Source organism: Mesoplodon densirostris, chromosome 3 (genome assembly GCF_025265405.1).
Source record: "Mesoplodon densirostris isolate mMesDen1 chromosome 3, mMesDen1 primary haplotype, whole genome shotgun sequence".
Taxonomy (NCBI): domain Eukaryota; kingdom Metazoa; phylum Chordata; class Mammalia; order Artiodactyla; family Ziphiidae; genus Mesoplodon; species Mesoplodon densirostris.
Window position 1 is genome coordinate 83182366 of NC_082663.1, and position 21635 is coordinate 83204000.

General features: G+C 36.1%; 1 protein-coding gene and 1 long non-coding RNA gene across 3 annotated transcripts in view; one reads left to right on the forward strand and one right to left on the reverse strand.

The window, feature by feature from the left end:
* The window catches only part of LOC132486022 (uncharacterized), a 52332-nt gene extending 37292 nt beyond the window's left edge, over positions 1-15040 (reverse strand). Inside the window, exons 1-2 of the long non-coding RNA XR_009531432.1 lie at positions 14954-15040; positions 12220-12282 (exon numbers count right to left, since the gene is read on the reverse strand). This is a non-coding gene — a long non-coding RNA (uncharacterized LOC132486022). The remainder of the gene's footprint in view (positions 1-12219; positions 12283-14953) is intronic.
* Positions 15041-15286: 246 nt separating this feature from the next.
* FAM174A (family with sequence similarity 174 member A) overlaps positions 15287-21635 on the forward strand; it is a 28054-nt gene continuing 21705 nt past the window's right edge. For both annotated transcript variants that reach the window (XM_060091825.1, XM_060091826.1), the window contains exon 1: positions 15287-15879. In XM_060091825.1, the coding sequence (XP_059947808.1) occupies positions 15440-15879 (440 nt within the window). In that variant the 5' untranslated portion in view covers positions 15287-15439. The remainder of the gene's footprint in view (positions 15880-21635) is intronic.

Below are 21635 nucleotides of genomic sequence, written 5' to 3' on the forward strand. Positions count from 1 at the left end.
AAAAGAAAGCTGGAGTAGCAATTCTCATATCAGACAAAATAGAAGTTAAAATAAAGACTACTAGAAGAGACAAAGAAGGACACTACATAATGATCAAGGGATCGATCCAAGAAGAAGATATAACAATTGTAAATATTTATGCACCCAACAAAGAAGCACCTCAATACATAAGGCAAATACTAACAGCCATAAAAGGGGAAATCGACAGTAACACATTCATAGTAGGGGACTTGAACACCCCACTTTCACCAATGGACAGATCATCCAAAATGAAAATAAATAAGGAAACACAAGCTTTAAATGATACATTAAACAAGATGGACTTAATTGATATTTATAGGACATTCCATCCAAAAACAACAGAATACACATTTTCCTCAAGTGTTCATGGAACACTCTCCAGGATAGATCATATCTTGGGTCACAAATCAAGCCTTGGTAAATTTAAGAAAATTGAAATTGTATCAAGTATATTTTCCACCCACAATGCTATGAGACTAGATATCAATTACGGGAAAGGATGTGTAAAAAATAGAAACACATGGAGGCTAAACAATACACTACTTAATAACGAAGTGATCACTGAAGAAATCAAAGAGGAAATTAAAAAATATCTAGAAACAAATAACAATGGAGACACGACAACCCAAAACCTATGGGATGCAGCAAAAGCAGTTCTAAGAGGGAAGTTTATAGCAATACAATCCCACCTTAAGAAACAGGAAACATCTCGAATAAACAACCTAACCTTGCACCTAAAGTAAATAGAGAGAGAAGAACAAAAACACCCCAAAGTTAGCAGAAGGAAAGAAATCATAAAAATCAGATCAGAAATAAATGAAAAAGAAATGAAGGAAATGATAGCAAAGATAAATAAAACTAAAAGCTGGTTCTTTGAGAAGATAAACAAAATTGATAAACCATTAGCCAGACTCATCAAGAAAAAAAGGGAGAAGACTCAAATCAATAGAATTAGAAATGAAAAAGGAGAAGTAACAACTGACACTGCAGAAATACAAAAGATCATGAGAGATTACTACAAACAACTCTATGCCAATAAAATGGACAACCTGGAAGAAATGGACAAATTCTTAGAAATGCACAACCTGCCAAGACTGACTCAGGAAGAAATAGAAAATATGAATAGACCAATCACAAGCACTGAAATTGAAACTGTGATAAAAAGTCTTCCAACAAACAAAAGCCCAGGACCAGATGGCTTCACAGGCAAATTCTATCAAACATTTAGAGAAGAGCTAACACCTATCCTTCTCAAACTCTTTCAAAATATAGCAGAGGGAGGAACACTCCCAAACTCATTCTACGAGGCCACCATCACCTTGATACCAAAACCAGACAAGGATGTCACAAAGAAAGAAAACTACAGGCCAATATCACTGATGAACATAGATGCAAAAATCCTCAACAAAATATTAGCAAACAGAATCCAATAGCACATTAAAGGGATCATACACCATGATCAAGTGGGGTTTATTCCAGGAATGCAAGGATTCTTCAATATACACAAATCAATCAACGTGATACACCATATTAACAAATTGAAGGAGAAAAACCATATGATCATCTCAATAGATGCACAGAAAGCTTTTGATAAAATTCAACACCCATTTATGATAAAAACCCTGCAGAAAGTAAGCATAGAGGGAACTTTCCTCAAAATAATAAAGGCCATATATGACAAACCCACAGCCAACATTGTCCTCAATGGTGAAAAACTGAAACCATTTCCACTAAGATCAGAACAAGACAAGGCTGCCCACTCTCACCACTCTTATTCAACATAGTTCTGGAAGTTTTAGCCACAGCAATCAGAGAAGAAAAGGAAATAAAAGGAATCCAAATTGGAAAAGAAGAAGTAAAGCTGTCACTGTTTGCAGATGACATGATACTATACATGGAGAATCTTAAAGATGCTACCAGAAAACAACTAGAGCTAATCAATGAATTTGGTAAAGTAGCAGGATACAAAATTAATGCACAGAAATCTCTGGCATTCCTATATAATAATGATGAAAAATCTGAAAGTGAAATCAAGGAAACACTCCCATTTACCACTGCAACAAAAAGAATGAAATATCTAGGAATAAACCTACCTAAGGAGACAAAAGACCTGTATACAGAAAATTATAAGACACTGATGAAAGAAATTAAAGATGATACAAATAGATGGAGAGATATACCATGTTCTTGGATTGGAAGAATCAACATTGTGAAAATGACTCTACTACCCAAAGCAATCTACAGATTCAATGCAATTCATATCAAACTACCACTGGCATTTTGCACAGAACTAGAACAAAAAATTTCACAATTTGTATGGAAGCACAAAAGACCCCAAATAGCCAAAGCAATCTTGAGAACGAAAAATGGAGCTGGAGGAATCAGGCTCCCTGACTTCAGATTATACTACAAAGCTACAGTCATCAAGACAGTATGGTACTGGCACAAAAACAGAAAGATAGATCAATGGGACAGGATAGAAAGCCCAGAGATATACCCATGCACATATGGTCACCTTATCTTTGATAAAGGAGGCAGGAATGTACAGTGGAGAAAGGACAGCCTCCTCAATAAGTGGTGCTGGGAAAACTGGACAGGGACATGTAAAAGTATGAGATTAGATCACTCCCTAACACCATACACAAAAATAAGCTCAAAATGGATTAAAGACCTCAGTGTAAGGCCAGACACTATCAAACTCTTAGAGGAAAACATAGGCAGAACACTCTATGACATAAATCACAGCAAGATCCTTTTTGACCCACCTCCTAGAGAAATGGAAATAAAGACAAAAATAAACACATGGGACCTAATGAAACTTAAAAGCTTTTGCACAGCAAAGGAAACCACAAACAAGACCAAAAGACAACCCTCAGAATGGGAGAAAATATTTGCAAATGAAGCAACTGACAAAGGATTAATCTCCAAAATTTATAAGCAGCTCATGCAGCTCAATAACAAAAAAACAAACAACCCAATCCAAAAATGGGCAGAAGACCTAAATAGACATTTCTCCACAGAAGATATACAGACTGCCAACAAACACATGAAAGGATGCTCAACATCTTTAATCATTAGAGAAATGCAAATCAAAACTACAATGAGATATCATCTCACACCAGTCAGAATGGCCATCATCAAGAAATCTAGAAACAATAAATGCTGGAGAGGGTGTGGAGAAATGGGAACCCTCTTGCACTGCTGGTGGGAATGTGAATTGGTACAGCCACTATGGAGAACAGTACGGAGGTTCCTTAAAAAACTACAAATAGAACTACCATATGACCCAGCAATCCCACTACTGGGCATATACCCTGAGAAAACCATAATTCAAAAAGAGTCATGTACCAAAATGTTCATAGCAGCCCTATTTACAATAGCCCAGAGATGGAAACAACCTAAGTGTCCATCATCGGATGAATGGATAAAGAAGATGTGGCACATGTATACAATGGAATATTACTCAGCCATAAAAAGAAACGAAATTGAGCTATTTGTAATGAGGTGGATGGACCTAGAGTCTGTCATACAGAGTGAAGTAAGTCAGAAAGAGAAAGACAAATACTGTATGCTGACTCATATATATGGAATTTAAGAAAAAAATGTCATGAAGAACTTAGGGGTAAGACAGGAATAAAGACACAGACCTACTAGAGAATGGACTTGAGGATATGGGGAGGGGGAAGGGTAAGCTGTGACAAAGCAAAAGAGAGACATGGACATATATGCACTACCAAACGTAAGGTAGATAGCTAGTGGGAAGCAGCCTCATAGCACAGGGAGATCAGCTCGGTGCTTTGTGACCGCCTGGAGGAGTGGGATAGGGAGGGTGGGAGGGAGACACAAGAGGGAGGGGATATGGAAACATATGTATATGTATAACTGATTCATTATGTTATAAAGCAGAAACTAACACACCATTGTTAAGCAACTATACTCCAATAAAGATGTAAAAAAAAAAAAAGAAAACAGTATCTGTAAAGAACAATAAAGCAAAGTGCAAGAAAATGAGGGAAAAAAAAGAAGAAGGAAATTGTGCAATTTGTGATGACACTGATGGACTCTGAGGAAATTATGCTAAGTGAAATAAGCCAGACATTGATAAATATTTCATGATTCTCCTTACATGAGGTACCTAAAATGGTCAAATGCATAAAATCAAAGACTGGAATGATGGTTACCAGGAGCTGAGAGTAGTAGGAAATAGGGAGTAATTAATCAATAGGTTAAAAGGTACAAAGTTTCCGTTAAGTGAGATGAATAAATGTTAGAGAGCTGTGCACAACACTGTACCTATAGTCAACAACAGTGTATTGTACACTTAAAATTTGTTAAAATGAAAAATCTAAAGTTAAGTATTCTTACCACATTTTTTATAAGCACAGTTAATAAGACTAAGAGCTGAAATTCTGAAATGACCAACAAAATAGACAAACTCTTAGTGAGCAAAGAAAAAAATCAAAGAGAAATGAAAAGTAAACATTATCAATTATAACAGGGACATAATGACAGATAAGAATAAGATTAAAAATTATATGGGAATAAATTTGTATTAGGATGTTAAATTTAGAATTATTTATATAAGAAATATATAGTAACAGAAACTACCAGAGCTGATTGAAAACCGTAGGAAAGGTAAATAAACCAAATTACATAAAATAAATGGAAAAGTTAACAAATGATCTACCTTTACTTATTCCAAGTTATTTAAAATACTTAAGAGCATAAATAAAAAACAATTGCTCTCCAATCTATTTTAGAAATCTATTTGAACTCTGACACCTAATGCTAACAAACATAGCAAAAAAAAAAAAAAGAAAATCATAGACTCATTTGATTTACAAAGGTGCAGTGGCTTTGCATTTTACAGGAGGATTAGGTTCTGAACTCAGTCTCTAAGGTAAAATCTGTTTTATATTTGAAATTACCCCTGAAGACCCCTTAAAATGCTCATAACAACATAATAAGCTGCTTTGTGTTTGTAAACCTTGTCAATACTATATCTCTGTATGTACAGCAGATTATAACTCATTAAATATTTGCTTTACATTTAGGGGTCCTGGTCATTGAAAAATACATACACTTAAATACCAGAACAAAAATGTATCTTAGAAAAGTCTTCCACAATGAGAGGCAAACAGGAACTGAATTCATCTGAATAAAGAGATTCCTATCTTCCCTCATAAAGCTAATTTCAGAGGATGTATGCACTGAATGGAATGGCAGAAAGAATTGAGCATACTAGCTAAGATTTAGCATTTAGTAATTTTGCACTTGAAGGAAACTTACTTATCATGATAAACCCATACCCAGAAAACAAATGCAAAACTCGGTGTACTTATATGTAGTACACTAGAACCAATACCATTTAAGTGAAGAAAATAAAAGAAAAGGAAAAGACAGAAGCAATGACGTCCATTAACACCACGAGAATTCCAAAGTTTGGCATTGTACTGGAGTTCATGATTGAAGCAATATTTCAATTGAAATAAATAAGAATTAAAACTTTTTTAAAATGAGGCAAATTTTCATTATTTCCAAGAATATAATACTAACTTGGAAAAATAAAATTACACTAAGAAAAAAATACTATTAGATATTCTAGGAGAGCTTGGTAACTAGTGGCAGCCCCAATATCAATATACTGAAATTAATGTCTTTTTCATAAACTATCAATAAATTGTTTTGAAAATAAGAAAATAATTGAAATCCACAATAGCAGCAAAAACTATAAAAGACATAGGAATAAACCAAACAGGAAATGTGTAAGCTGTCTGAAAATAACTGTAAATCTTTTGTTACAAATATAAAAGTTAAGGGAAATACATACTGTACTTTTAGATGAGAAGATTCCACATCATAAAAATATTAAATGACTCAGAGTAAATGCCAAACTCAATCAAATTCTCAGAGGGTTTTTATGCGGTTAGGGGGAGAAAAACAAATTTATTCAACAGTTTATCTGGATGAGCAAATGCTCAAGAATAGCCAGGAAATTTTTGAAAAGGAAGAAAATAAAAATAAATGTGATATTATGCAATAATGGAAAAACAGATGAAAAAAGTAACTGAGGAGTTAAGAAAAGGGCACATACATATATGGGGAATTAGTATGTGGAAAAGAGAAAATTTCACTTCAACAGGGAATAAATAATATGAGGATGATTCCAGCCACATATCATAATGAAAAATAAACTATAAATGATTTAACAAATAAGAATTTTATGTAAAATATAGTATTAGAAAAATATTTTTGAATATTCCTGAGATAAAAGACTTTTCTAACCAAGATATGAACAAGATGTCATAAAAGAAATGTGATAGATATGACATTAAAATTTTAAAGTTCTATATATTACCAGAGCTTAAAAACAAAGTTAAAGGAAGTGATATAAGAAGAAAAATATTTTCAACATATATAACATTAAAGAGTTAATATCCATAGGTGCTTCCCTGGTGAGGCAGTGGTTGAGAGTACGCCTGCTGATGCAGGGGACACGGGTTCGTGCCCCGATCCGGGAGGATCCCACATGCCGCGGAGCGGCTGGGCCTGTGAGTCATGGCCACTGAGCCTGCGTGGCTGGAGCCTGTGCTCCGCAACGGGAGAGGCCACAACAGTGAGAGGCCCGCATACCGCAAAAAAAAAAAAAAAAAAAAAAAAAGTGATGTCACATAAATATATGAATTCATGGTTTATTTTGAGAAAAAAATCAACTTATGCTTTCTTGTCTTGTATGATGAAAACAGACTAAAAGTAAATGACATCTACTTTTAGACAGGACCATCATTCCCTAGTTGATTATATATGCATTTACCTTCCTACCCCCAGCCTCATTTAGTTTTAACCACTGATCTACAAACATAAAATTAATTGGGAAAATATCTCACTGAGAGAAGCCATACTGAGCTAGCTAAGTATACTGTAAGAGTTTCATGTTAATGCTAAGATAGCCAATATATATACCTAAGAAATGATTTTGTCAAGAGATAGGCATAAAGGATGGGATAAAGAGAAAGACATAATACAGTTAATAAACTTGTGAGAATCAAGGATATAAGACAATTTGATCATTTAGTTTATAAGACATTTCACAGCATATGAATTAATTTTTGTGTTAGGCTATTTATCTATGAATTCAGCCCAGGGAAATTCTATGCAGGCACATTTCAAATATTAACAATACTGGCCATTTCCTCACCTTTGAATTCTACCAAAGTGTTTAAATATAAATAAGCCTTTAGGACAAACTTAAAGAACCAATAGGAAAGAAGGAAGAACGGTAAAGAGAATAGTAATATTTATCTGAATCAAAGGAGGAGGAGGCAAAGAAAAGGGGATGGTGCATGTAGAAAGAAAAATAAATAAAAATCATGACAGAGAAACAAAAAGTGCTATTTCACATGCCCCACTAGCACTTGGTGACTATTTGGTTTACTGCCAGCTAAAAAATGCAGGAAAATAAAATAAAATAATAATTTTAGTTTACAAGGTAGTACCATTCTAAATTAGTATGTAAATAGTTATTATGTTTGGCTGCATCTTTTTGTTTAGCTTACAGTTTTTAAACTCCTTACTATTAAAAAAAATCAAAAAGTTTGGAAACAACCTAACTGTTCATCAACGAGGACTTGATTAAAATAATGTCCTTATTATGGAAAACTTTGTAATAATAAAACCAGAGCTGATTTATCTTTCAATTAGTCACAATAGACATAGTGCGTAAGGCTCACCAGTACTTTTAGGGACCCATGAAAATGTGCTAATTTAAATTTCTTTTAAAATCAGAAAAAATAAATATAATAATAATAAATAATAATGAATCCAACCTTGATTATATTCATCTTTATACCAACACAGTCATAAAATAGAACTTTATTATTATTATTATTACTATTACCATTACTGTTACTATTACTATTATTTATGGAGAAAGGGGTCAAAGAAGGCAAAAGAACCTATGGCTCACAAAAATCACAATTCAGCCATGAATAAAACAGTATGACAAATCTTATGATGTACTGATACAGAATGATCTCCAAGGTATTTTTAAAAATAACGCAAACAGAAAAGCAAAGTACCAAACTGTATGTAAAGAATACTACCATTTCATTTGTGTTAAAAAGGACACTTTTATATAACTTGTATACATATGTTTATCAGTGGAAGATGCATGAGAAACTGAAAATATTTAGGCTCTGAGAGAGGAACTGTTTATCTGGTAAATAGGGATGGAAGACAGTTTTTCAGTAAATATCCTTTTGTACATTTTGAATTTTGAACCATATAAATTTAATATCTGTTCAAATAAAAATATTTTAAAATTTTAAAATATTTCTTAAATATTTAAAAATATTTTTAAAGTATTTAAATAAAAATATTTAAAAACTAGTTGGTTTTCATCATACGGAAGCAACTGATCATTAGGAAGCACTTCTCTCTCTTACGTGGCATCAAGTATATCCTTCCAAATTAATGAGCCATTTTAAGATATAATGCTTACTATCCCAATATCATATGCTTTTTCTGGAATTAAAAACACAAGTATATTGTCTCCAACAAATTCTAAATCTGGCTTCAGCTCTATCAAAGAATGGCAAGATCTGTTCACAAAGGCTTGCATATTTAATTGCCTTGGTGAATTTGGTTCTTTTCTGAGGTGCCTGCCCTGTTTCTCAGCTTTAAGACATAAACAGCACCTGCTCCCCTGCCCTACTAATATCAACCACCACCCTATATTGCACTGAAGAGGCCCTAGAGAAGACAGTTGTAGACAAATCTGTTACAGATTATAAACTTCATGACCCTTTGATCCCAATGACTCTTCGTGCCTCAGTAAATTCCCACTGCCCCATAAATGCAGTTTTTTACCCACTTGGTGACACTCATGCTAAGGAAGATTATACTGTGCACATATAAAGCCAGTCATAACTGCCTTGTCTCACAAAATAATCTTTCTGTCTTCCCCTCAAACATGACACTGACTTCTCCTTTTAGGTTCATTGCCAATAGACTATCCCTCACCTTAGGAACACTAAATTGCTGCATAGGCTGAAATGTTAATTAATATAACCCTCCTCAATGAAGCCTTACCTTCTCCCAAGTGATGATGGCAATGAATGGGAGGCAAAGGTGTTATCACCCTACTCCATACTGGCTCCACTCTCAGACATCACCCTCCTGTATTCTTGCCTGTACTTACACCACAGTCTTGGGTTTACTTCCCACAGTTATTATTCACTGGATTGGGTGCTCAGTTACAGCCTATGAGACCATTCGCCATTTAGTATTGCCTCAGCTCTATCCCCTTCTGCTTTTCAAACAACTGACACAACAAATTTCTTTTTTAAATCTTTAAGACAGAGAGACTCTGTCTACCTAAAACCCTAAAATGAGGTCACTGGCATATATTCCCTTAAGAAATAATTCACTGGCAGAGATACAGAAAATATTTAAATAATACTTTAGTGATATTTTTCATAACAGTGCTCCAGCTAAAGGGAAACTGTCCAACGTAGTGGTTACATATAATAAATCATTAAAATTCATGTTTACAAAGATATTTGAGACAAAATATTATTTATGATATAAATATAAAAATAGAATATAAATTATATATACTCTATTGTTCTAAATATACAAGCAAAAAATTATATATGTATATATACATATACATACACACAGGCACATATATAATATTGGAATAAAGGAAATTCTCAGGGTGGTAGAATTATTGCTTCTTTAAACTGTAAGTTTCTAACCTTCAATAGTATCAACATATCACTTTTATTATTAGAAAAATGCCATCTTCATGATCCACTGTAAGAAATACTTGACAAAGATATATTTTTATTTGTAGCTATATATTTATATTATCTTTCCAAAGATATAACTCTATTCATTATTTTTGGCTGGTTGCTGTAAGTCTAATGATATTTCTCCTTATCATTATTTTAACAGTGCCTATTTAGCATCAATATTGTGTCACTTCAATTTTCACTCCTAATCATAGGAGCTTCCTACTTCATAAACCCCACTTCACACCTGACATTTCCCACCTCATACTTCACAAATATTATAGCCTTACAACAGCATGATTCTACTTATAAACATTCCACTTCTAACCTTAGGAGTTTCCTACTTCATAAATCCCACTTCACATCTGACATTTCAAACTTCACATGTCACATGTCATACTTCACAAATGGGAAAGTATATTTCCATTTAGTTCACCTCCCTTGTCCTTTACCTTTATGCTCTATTGCCATGTTTTAACATGTACACGCATCATAAGCGTGGCCTTATACAAAGCATTAAATTCTTTTTAAGAAAATTAGAAGAGAATTAAAAAATTGGTCTTTGAATTTACACAGTGATTTTCCATTTCCACTTGCCATTCTCTCCTTCCTGTAAATCGAAATTTCCATCTTGTATCACTTCCATTCAGCCTGAAAAACATCCTGTAGTGCCGTCTGTTTGAAATGAGTTTCCTCAGCTTTCACTTGCCTGAAACTATCTTTATTTTGCCATATTTTTTAGAAGATAATTTTACTGGATATATAATTCAAGATGGATAACTTTTTAATTTCTTTTTAGCACCTTAAAGATGCTACTGCTCCTGGTCTTCATTGTTTCCGATGAGAACTCTGCCTTCATATATATTATTGTTCTTCTGTAATGAATGCATCTTTTTTCTATGGCTCCTTTCAAGACGTTCTAATTTGGACTCTGATATCCGTGACTCTCTGTGTGACTCTGATATGCCTATATGCGGTTTTCTTCGTATTTATCTTGCTAACTGCTCTCTGACCTTCTTGGAACTGTAAGTGAAAGTTTTTCAATCATTTTTCAAAAATATTTATTGCTTCATTATAATGATTCTTTTGGAGCTCCAATGCATATATATTAAACTGTATAATATTGGTCCATAAGTTCAAGGGGTTTTGTTCATTTTTTCTTGAATCTTTTTAGATCTCTGTTCTTGAGACTATATAATTTCTGTTTATCTGTTTTCCAAGTCCCTGTAAATTGGTGAGATCCAATCTCAAAACTCTGTCTCCTCTAAGAATCTTGTTAGGGCTTGGTTTTAAGCTTTGTTAAAGTGGGTATAAAGAGGGCCTTTCTCTGGGTGTGGCTTTTATCATAAAGCAGTGATTCAGCTTGATTCCCACTTTGTTAGGAGGTGTTAAAGGGTCTATTCAGGAAGTCTGGGCCCTAAGTTCGAAGTCCCCAGCACTGCTTAATGTCTAACCTCTCTGTTCTGCTCTTACCTCTGTAACAGCCAGTCTCTTATTAACTTTGTGTGGCTGTGTTTGGTGGTACTGCCCAGCTCTCAGTCAAGGGTGTGTGGGAAAGCGTCACATGAACTTCATGACCTCCACAGACTCCTTCTCTTAATGCCCTGGCCCACAGATCCCAACCACTTCAAAAGCCCAGAACTCTGATCTCTCTGCCTCTTCAGATAAGAGAGACTTGCACATTCTGACTGAACTCCAGGTTGATGCACTCTAGCTGGGAAATTTTCCCCAGGCTGAGATCCAGAGAAACTGTGGGGCTCACCTTGTTTCTTTCCTCTCAGGAACCATAGCCCATTTACAGGGTCATTTTCTTTTAGATATTTAACCTTAATATTTATTCATATTCCTACTTGGTTATGTGGCACCTACCCCAACAACAGTGTTCCTTCTTATTCTTGAACTGTTGCTCTTTAGTTGTCCTCTGACATTCCAATTCTTCCTTCATGTTTGAGCTCTTTAGTACATTCTCTTGACTTCCTGGTTTTGTGAACAGTTCGTATTCTCTTTTCCTATTGAAAATATCCTCTTTCCTATATCCTCTTTTTCTTTTTGGACTTCAGGGTATAGACAGTCCCACCTGATGTGGCAATATCCTGCCACTTAAAGTATAAGAGACTCCATCTATCAGATGTCGCTATGAATGACCATTCCAGTTGAGCCAACCTCCTATCTTCCCTCTTCCTTAATGGGAGGGGAAGAGGGAAGGTAGGGAATTCTGACACCAGAGAACACTCATTTGAGCCTTGTTCTCTCTTAGATAGAACTGAAAATGAAATGCCTATCAATATAAATTGTCTTCTTTTTTCTTGCTAACATAAACAAATTTTGTCAGGGACTAGAATATGCCCATTTTAACATTAAAATTCCCAGATTCCCAGAAGCTAGAAGTGGCCATGTGACATACCTCTCTCCAGTGAGATGTTTGTCAAAGGCATCAGGTGGGACTTTGGGTAACCAGTTGTTTTCACTGTTTAAAAAAAAAAAGACATATATGGCTCCTTATTTCTCCTTATGCCCATTCCCCATCCCCTTTCCACTTATTCACAAGGTCAACTTAAATTAGTCAATCCCACCTTTACCAAAAACACAGGAGAAAAAATAAATGTTTATTTGCTGTATGCCACTGATATCTTTTTAGTTACTAGCTATGCAGCATTAATCTAGCAATAGCTGATTGAGACAATAAGCTAGACTCAAATCATGGAAACCTACCATTAGGAGAAGATAAAATGTAGCAGGCAATAGCTCACCTCTGCTGCTAGACTGCCTGGGTTCACTGCCCAGCTCTATTGTTTTTACTCGTGTTGATTTTTACCAGTTTGATTATCCTTGATCTCAGTTTCCTTAATTGTAAAATAGGAATAATAATGGTTTAGTTTTAGTTTATTTGTTTTTTTCTGGTAAGGACTAAACAAAGATAATCATTTAGCATTTGATAAAATGATATCTGGTACACAATAGATGCTTCAGTAATATTCAAAATTATTATTCAATACTTCACCAGGGAGGGAGGGTTAGATTTTATTTAGCAGGCCAGTGGTATTTTACAGATTTCCACAGAAGACTGTTGTTCTGTCAGCTGGAGTGTTCCCTGATAAATTAGAATAATGGTGGTCTTTTCCTAGTATGCAGATTAATTTACATAAATTGATATAAATTACTTGTTCTAATAATTTTTCTCCCCTATATGTTTTTAAATCTCTAGTGATTGGCACAACTTGTTTGCAAGACAAATGAAAACATGTAAATGAACAAATATCATTATTATTAATAGAAAAAATTCAGAAACACCAATTATACTTAGTTTGACAATCTGCCTTTTAAATAGACATGTGTGCCCCCAAATTGTCATTTTATATTATACAAGCAAAATACAATATTTTCTCCCAGGAAACTTGCTCCTGGTTCCTGTGATTGAATTGAAAATATTGTTTCATGACACTTTACAAATAATACGGTATTATGCAAAAAATACAATAATCTGCAGGTTTAAGATCTCTAGCAATATAAAAATAATCCCTTGTCAGAGGCAGGGAACAGAAAAGAGTTGATTAGTGACAGAGACATTAGGAAAATGGAGAAAATTTGACAACATTTGGACATAGGTGGTGAGAGAGAGAAGAGATTCTTAAACTTTAGTGCAAATAAAAATTACCCTGAGAGCTTAATAAAAATGCATACAGAGTCCATGTCCCCAATCCCAAAAATTCATTCTGGAATAGTAACCTAGAACCTGCATTTTTAACAAATCCCATTTCTGATTCTGATTCAGGTAGCTAAGAATCACATTTGGAGAAACACTAGAACATGATACGCTCTAACTATTTGGAATCATTAGTTTAACTCTGCTACTTCAGAATTATTTAGCACTTTGCAGTTACTGGCAAGCATTGATGCCAGTGGAAAGCCAAGGGTAAAGGATGACTCCAGGATTTTATGCCTGAACACCTGAGTGAAGAATAATGCCATTAATCAAGACAAGGAACACAATGGTAAAAATGAGATACTGTAAAGAAAGAAAGATGATGATGAACTTTTTTTGTTTTTTGATTGTTGAATATTGGACTTTTTTGAGGAGTGGAAGGGAGTGTCATTACATACTAACTCTCTTCCATGTATGACTCTGAATAAGGTTGTGAATAAGGGAGAGAAGAAACCCAAGGAGCCACTTCATTACTGATAAATGCCCAGGTTGGAAGCTAAAATTAGGGTGTGTCACCAATGGTCTTCCTCACACTGGAACCCAGTATTAAGAGGCCTAGTCCCTGCAATTCTACGTGGCAGGAGCAACTGAATTGCTCTGTTACCCCCAAGCAGCTAGAAGACACTATCCTCTCCACCTTACCTACAATAGTCCTTTACACAATTTTTACTGTGGACTCTGTACTTGTCATTTATAACACACACTTCAGAATCAGAATGAATGCAAGTGTTTATTCTGTTATCTCCATTTGAACCTAAGAGCTATGAGAGCAAGTATCATATCTTACTTGCCTACCATTCAATACTCAGAACCAGTGCTAAGAAAGGAGTAGAAAGTCTAAACAATTTGTTGAATGAATAAGTTTTTAAAAGAACAAATACTAACTTTGACTTCTGGTCTGGTGTTTGTTTGTATCTGCTCAAACTAAAGTTCCATGTTACTGATGTCAAAGTTAAACAGGCAAAGAAGACTTATCCAAGATTACTGCAATAGAGAAGAGGGGCCAGGACTCTGAGCTCAACTCACCAGAAAGTAACAAAAAGCTTACGAGATTTTACGAGTAGGGAGGCCCTTAGGCCAATTCTGTTTACTAATTAGCCTTACCCAAAGAAAAAGTAAAATTTTCTCTCAGCTTCGTGGCAGGAGGTAGTTTTACAAATTGAAACAAGATGCCTGCCTAAGTTAGGCTCCTACCTTTCCAAAGAGACTGGGGAATAGGGATGCTATCTTCTTTGTTGACGACATTTCAAAAGGATGGCTCCTTGTTCCTTAAGACAGCCCTGGGTTGTATCACCGGCAAGAACTTTTTTAAAGATTTATATTTCAAAAATGCAGAGAATCAATGTACAGTTACAAGTTTTCTAACGTAAATGCCCTAAGGAAAGAGAGAGGTCAAGGACCTAGAGGCAGGAAGTAACCTGTCTAAAATTTGTACCTGAGCTGAGGGAAACGTCAAGGCGGTCTTAATAAATGATTAGCTGTGTTTCTGCAGTTCTGCACCAACGAACTCAAATAATGAGCTTCCAATCTTTTATGGTTTCTTCATGCAAAGAGCTGCTGCACACTTTACACACCTTTTTTTTTTGTTTACTTTCTTACTTGCGAGCCAACCACAGAGCTCTTCCCCGCGCCTTCTGGCAGGGCGCGTGCGCAGATGGCCTTGCGCGCCTGACGTCACGGAACGCGCCAGCCCCAGCATGTTAGCAACCGAAAGCGTCCCTGGTAGCAGTGGCTGCTGAGATGTACGAAGTTCCGGTTTTCCCGGTAGCTGCAGCCGCTGACGCCTCTGCCACCTGCTGTGGCCGGGTTCCCTAGCCCGGGATTTGGTCACCCTTCGTTCTTCACTGCGCCCATGGTCCCACCTGGAGACAGGGCGGCGGGCCCGGCAGCTCCCACGTGGTGAGAGGGCGGTCCGGGGAAAATGAAGGCGACGCGCTGTAGCTGCTGCCTCAGCCACCTGCTCGCCTCCGCCCTCCTGCTATTGCTACTGCTGCCTGAGTGGAGAGGGCCCTTGGAGGTACTGCTGCAGGCGGCCGAGGCCGTGCCGGACCCCAGGCCTCCGGACCGTGGACCGCGAACCCTGCCACCTCTGCCGTCCGGCCCCACAGCTGCCCAGTCCCCGGGCCGCGCTCCGGCCGTAGCCGAGGGACGACGGGGCGCCGAGGCCGTCAATAGCAGCACTCCCAGGGCGGGGCTTGCAGCAGAAGACCCAGGCGGGAAGGCGGGGGAAGAAGGCCCAGTGGGTGGAGTCCTCGCTGTGAGCCCCAACCCCGGCGACAAGCCCATGACCCAACGAGCCCTGACCGTGTTGATGGTGGTGAGTGGCGCGGTGCTGGTGTACTTCGTCGTCAGGACGGTCAGGTGAGGCGAAGCCTCGATGAGCCTCCCTTGCAGGCCTGAAATGGGCCATCTTTTGACCTGGCGTTGCCTTCTTCCCACCCCCAGTATCATGGGTTCCTGCCTGAGTGAGAGACTGTGAGGATGAATGTCTTAAAAGCCTGTGGTACCTTTGGGAGTATTTAAACCACCAAGTAGTTGCTCCCTTTCATTTATAAGTTATAAATTAGTAGTACCGAACCTCTAAATCAATTTTTATTTGAGTAAATTAATAGTAATGCAGAATGACCTTATTATATGGGTACTTTATTTTATAAAACGTAAAAGAAGAAAAGTTCTTTTAGCAGTAGTTTCTTAGTGTTGACTTTTAACCCACCACCTTAGTAATTCGGTTGTATATGAAATTTCTTACATTCCACCTTTTTTAACCGGGAATACTGACAATTTTTTATGATTCAATCTTTGTCATAGTCCCTATTAGAAACATCTAGCATTCTTTTGCATGGCACTAAATATTTCAATGCAAAGTGTTACCGGTTGCATGATAAGATGGAAAACTGATACCTATGCGGGGGGGGGGGATGTCATAAATATGATCCTGTTTTAATATTGGTACTTATGTGTAATATCCTAACTATCCTATCCTGATTTTAAATTTACAAAAATTTGAATTAGTAAATGGTTAAATTTGATCTCTTACACACAAAAAACCTTTGCAAAGTGAATTCATCTATAAATTTAAGTCATTCAAAAGTTGAAACTTACAAATGAATAGTTTTTTGAGCCTATTCTTACTACAGAATGTTAGATTATAGAATTACTTAAATTTCAGATTTGGTACAGATATGGACATGTAAATGATATCTTTCACTTTACATATGATGAAACTGACCTAGAAGACTAAAGTGGTTTAATTTGTGTCCCATGGAGTCTAATGACCATCTATGATTGTAAAATCCATTGTTTGCTTTGTTTGACTTTTTTTCCCATTAACGTGATGTCTGTGTCCTAAGACTATGATCAACCTTTTGATGAAGTAGACCAGGTCTTTATGTTGTACCAGGTTATGAGTAAAAGTAGAAGACTGTCACTTATTTTTCTACTCCTCTTAATGCCTTATCAAGTAGAAAAGGAATTATATAATTCAATTAGTGACACTTGTTACTGTTGTAAGTAACTTCCACTTGATACGTTCCGTTGTTACTGAAGTAAAGTTATTTTATGGCATCAATCATGATATTAAAATATTTCAACTATGTAGTAAGACTGATTTGGAAAATCTATAATAAAGCCTCTAACTGGGTTAGTTGGGGACCACCTCTCTGAAAAGTTGACATGCAGAGCCAAGACCTCACTGTTAAAAGGAGCCAGCCAAGAGAAGAGCTGAGGAAGCACTGTGTAGTTTCCTCCTGTATAAATACAGTAGAGGGTAGGTTTATAGGAATGCACTGGTTTGTTTTCTAAACTATTTCACATTTTTTCCTGTAACTGCCTACCCTCTACTATTTCATATATTTCTTTAAATGGATTTATTTAAACTGAAAGTTTCCTTTTAAACATATCTATTTATTATTTTGTGAACAGAAAACCAACATCCCTTGGCTTAAATAACCGATTGAAGAAGTACAGTGTAAGCCAGTGGTAGACATGTGGTCCAGGGAACCCTGGAGGGTGGGAGGGTTCTCTGAGACCTCTTCAGGGGATCTGCAAGATCAAAACTATTTTCAAAATAATACAGTCTAAGTTTATAGGGCACAAGAAGTTCATTGATACAGTTTCAAATTGCACATTGCAACTAGCTTTTAAGAAACTACCTCTTGTTGAGTTTTGGTGTACTATCAAAATAGCATAAACACCAGTATCTGAAAACACTATTAAAATGCACCTCCCTTTTCCAAGCTCATATCTACATGAACCTGGATTTTCTTTATATCCTTCAACCAAACAACACATTGCAAATGATTGAAGGCAGAAGCAGATATGAAAATCTAGCTGTTTTCTATTTTCTCTCTTTTCATTTTCTATCTAGTTCTATCCATTTAAGCCAGACGTTAAAGGGATTTGAAAAAATCTAAATCTATGCCAATTTTCACCTTTTTCTGTTTTCTTTTTGATAACATATTTTTCACAAAAAAAACTGTTAATATGTAGTGGATTTATTCTAATTTTAAAAAGCAAATGATATTTTAAAGTTTTCTTAGGTTTAATTAACATATTAATAATCCACATAATTGATATATATATAATCCACATATTTATAAGCTCTTTGGGGTCCTGAATAATTTTTAAGAACGGAAAGGAATTTTAAGATGAAAACATTTGAGAACCACTGATGGAAACAATATTATTTGAGTTATATACTGTTGGTTCACAAAACCCAGCAAATCCAGGCCCATTTTCTATTAAAGAGGAAGTTAGAAAATGAGGTGTTACAGACATATTACCACTAAACTGAGACTTTCTTCTTGATATAAAGAAATGTTAGAAGAAAATTGAAGCAGTAATTACTTTTCCCTCTATATAATTGTTAGTTAATACTATCTGTATATTGCCTATAAATATCCAGAGTATCCTAAGTACTATGTTTCATACACATATAAATAACGGGTCTGATGATAACTTTTTGGGGATGATCATTTTTCATTTTGCTTCCACCTTATATATAATCTTATATATAATTGTTTATCGCCATTGATTTTCTACATTTCTGTAAAGCTCTGAAGGGTACAGTCTTTTCAGTCTGATTCTGTTGGATGACTCACTAGTATTGTGTGTTAACAGCCAAATTCTGAACCTATGGCTAAGAAAAACTGGACTCTTTAACCAGCATCTAGTACATTCATTTAGTCCAAGTCCTAAATTTAGTTGGCCACCTGATGTCCAAAGCTTGACTGATGCTAACAATGTCTGGGCAATGTTCAGAACTTATGCTTTTTGCTTCCAGATTATGGGATGAAAACTATTCATTTTGGTGGATGCCTATTTTGACCCCCCAACTTCCAAAATAGTTGTGACAACACAGCAGCATTATTTATTTGTGCCAAGGGGGAAGAATGGGCCAAAATCATCATTTCATTAACTGATATGTGAAAACACTGAGAATATTTTACTTGTTAAGTACTTGAAGTCCATGAAATGTCCATATTGTTTTACTTTAATCTAATTCAGTTATAATGAACGTGTAACTAGAGATAACTTCCCCTTTGAGTCTGGAAATATTCCAAAAAACAATTAGATTCTCTCTGTAGAAATTGAAATATATAGAGAGAGAGAAGGAACAGAGTAGGCTTCCTAAGATTAATACATAGTCTTTATGAGAAGAGGCTCATTGTCTGTCTCATTCTATATTATATCCCCAGTGCTGAACGTTATGTACAAAATAGGGTAGGCACTGAGTAAGTAGTTGCCTAATGAATGAGTGTTCTTAGTTCTTGTCGGGGATCAGTGCGAGTCTGGGGAAGACTCAAAAACATGAGAACAAAGGCTATTTACTTATCTTTTTTTTTTTTTTTTTTGCGGTACACGGGCCTTTCACTGTTGTGGCCTCTCTCGTTGCAGAGCACAGGCTCCGGACGCACAGGCTCAGTGGCCATGGCTCACGGGCCCAGCCGCTCCGCGGCATGTGGGATCTTCCCAGACTGGGGCACGAACCCATGTCCCCTGCATCGGCAGGCGGATTCCCAACCACTGCGCCACCAAGGAAGCCCTACTTACCATTTTTTATCCAAGGCTAAGTAGAGTGTTTGCCCTCAGACATTTAGTAAATGAACTAAGTTTGATTAGACTGAGAAAATAAATGTTTGGGTAGGGAAAACAGTTATTTAATTACGTTTTTCAAAAGAAATAACATTCCCCATCTTTCTCTTCCTGTACACTTTTCCTTTCATGCTTCATTCTAATATTAAAGGAATATTAGATTACTGCTTCTATCAGTTACTATTTTAGTTAAACACATAGAACAAGCCTGGCTAACTTAAACTAATGGGGATTTACTGGAAGAATGTTGAGATCTCAGAAAGTCAAAGAGAAACTGGAGAATCGGTTCTGGGAACAGGCAGAAACTGAGTCAGCTTAGGAGACAAGACATCAAAATACCACACAGGTTTCTTTGCAGGAACATACCATTGTATAGATATGCAGTAGTTTTCAGTCTCTTTGTCCCTCAGCTTAGGAATCAAATTCCATGGAAGGAGAAATAAATTAAGTCTATCTGTTGGCAGAGGTGGTGGGAATCTTAATTATCATCTCACCTGACTGTTTATTGTGGTAGAGATACTACCAATAAAGGAATATGGGTGCAAAAAGGAAAAGAATACCATCACCAAAACAACATATTTACACCTCCCTGATCCATCTTTGCTCTAGGAATCAAGGAGGAATATAAACTATTCATACCCACCTTGCTAGATATTTTTTAGCCAAGCAGTTTAAAACACCAGTCCCTATGAGTGGCTCAGAAAGTGTCATGCAATTTGACCAGCAGTCTGTAAGGTCACTAATCACCTCCAAGCTACCAGATGTTCTTTATTCTACCAGAAGGGTCTTTATTCTGAATAGCTCTACTGCATTTGATACCAATCATTTAATTCTTCAGTAATTTTCCTCTATTGGCTTCTGTTCCTTTTTACTATTTTAACCCCTTTTCAGTATAGTCTTATGGGAAGTCAGACTTTCTGAGTTCTAATTCCAAGAGCTGTGTACTCTTGAGTAAGTTACACAGCAGCTCTAAAGTTCAGCTCAGGTTTTGTAAAATAGAGAAAATGATAGTATTTACCAGAACGGATTGTTTCAAGGACCTATACCAAGTTCCTGGCACATAATAACTGCTCAATGAATTTTACTAGTGATAATGATTATTATTTTTCTTATCACTCTTTTCTGATCTCTTCCATGGATCTTTTCCATTTTCTCTTATAATAAGGACAAAATCTAGGCTTCTGAGAGTGCTTCTTTTTATTTATTTATTTATTTATTTATTTATTTATTTGTAATTGAATGAAAGATTCCTTAAATTCTATAGTGATTTACAATTTTCAAAAGTTTCACACAGATGATTTCGTGCTTCTAAAGCTATCTCTTTAGTCTGTTCTTCTACATATGATAATAGGGTTTTCTGTATTTAAGCAATATTTATCAGGTGCAGTTCTGGGAGATAAAAGTAATGAGGTTAATTTGTTGGGGAATTTGGGCCAGGGTAGTGGTCCCCAACCTTTTTCGTGCCATGCCTCACTTAGAAATTGATATTCATGTAGGGTAAGTGCTTGAGACTATTTTCCCTGATCTCTGTCTACCTTGGACCCTGTTAGCTACTCCAAAGGGCTAAGGAGATCTTTGTTTTGGCAAATAGGTAAACCATTTGTGTGTATGACACAGTGGTTGGGAAGTGTTTATAGAATGGTGCTGAATGTGGACTATGTAAAGAAGTAGTTGGACAAGTTATCATATGGGCCACCTTTAAATCCAGATTCTTAAAATGAAGAGAATCATAAGGAAACATACAAGTGGGTGATGGAACACTGGTAACCTAACTCAGAGAAGCTAGGATGCTCAATGCCCTTATCAGTTACAAGGTTTTTACCTGTGAGTAATAGAATATCCAATTAAATGTGACTTTAACATAAGGACATGTTTGTAGTTGTATCTTATCATGAATATGAGCAGGCTTAGCCTTAGTTCAGTGACTTTGTGAGATTATCAAGGATTCTGGCTTTTTCTTTCCTTGTCTCACCATGGGGTGGCTACCTCAGCTTTAAGCATTATGTTCCCACAAAATAGTATCT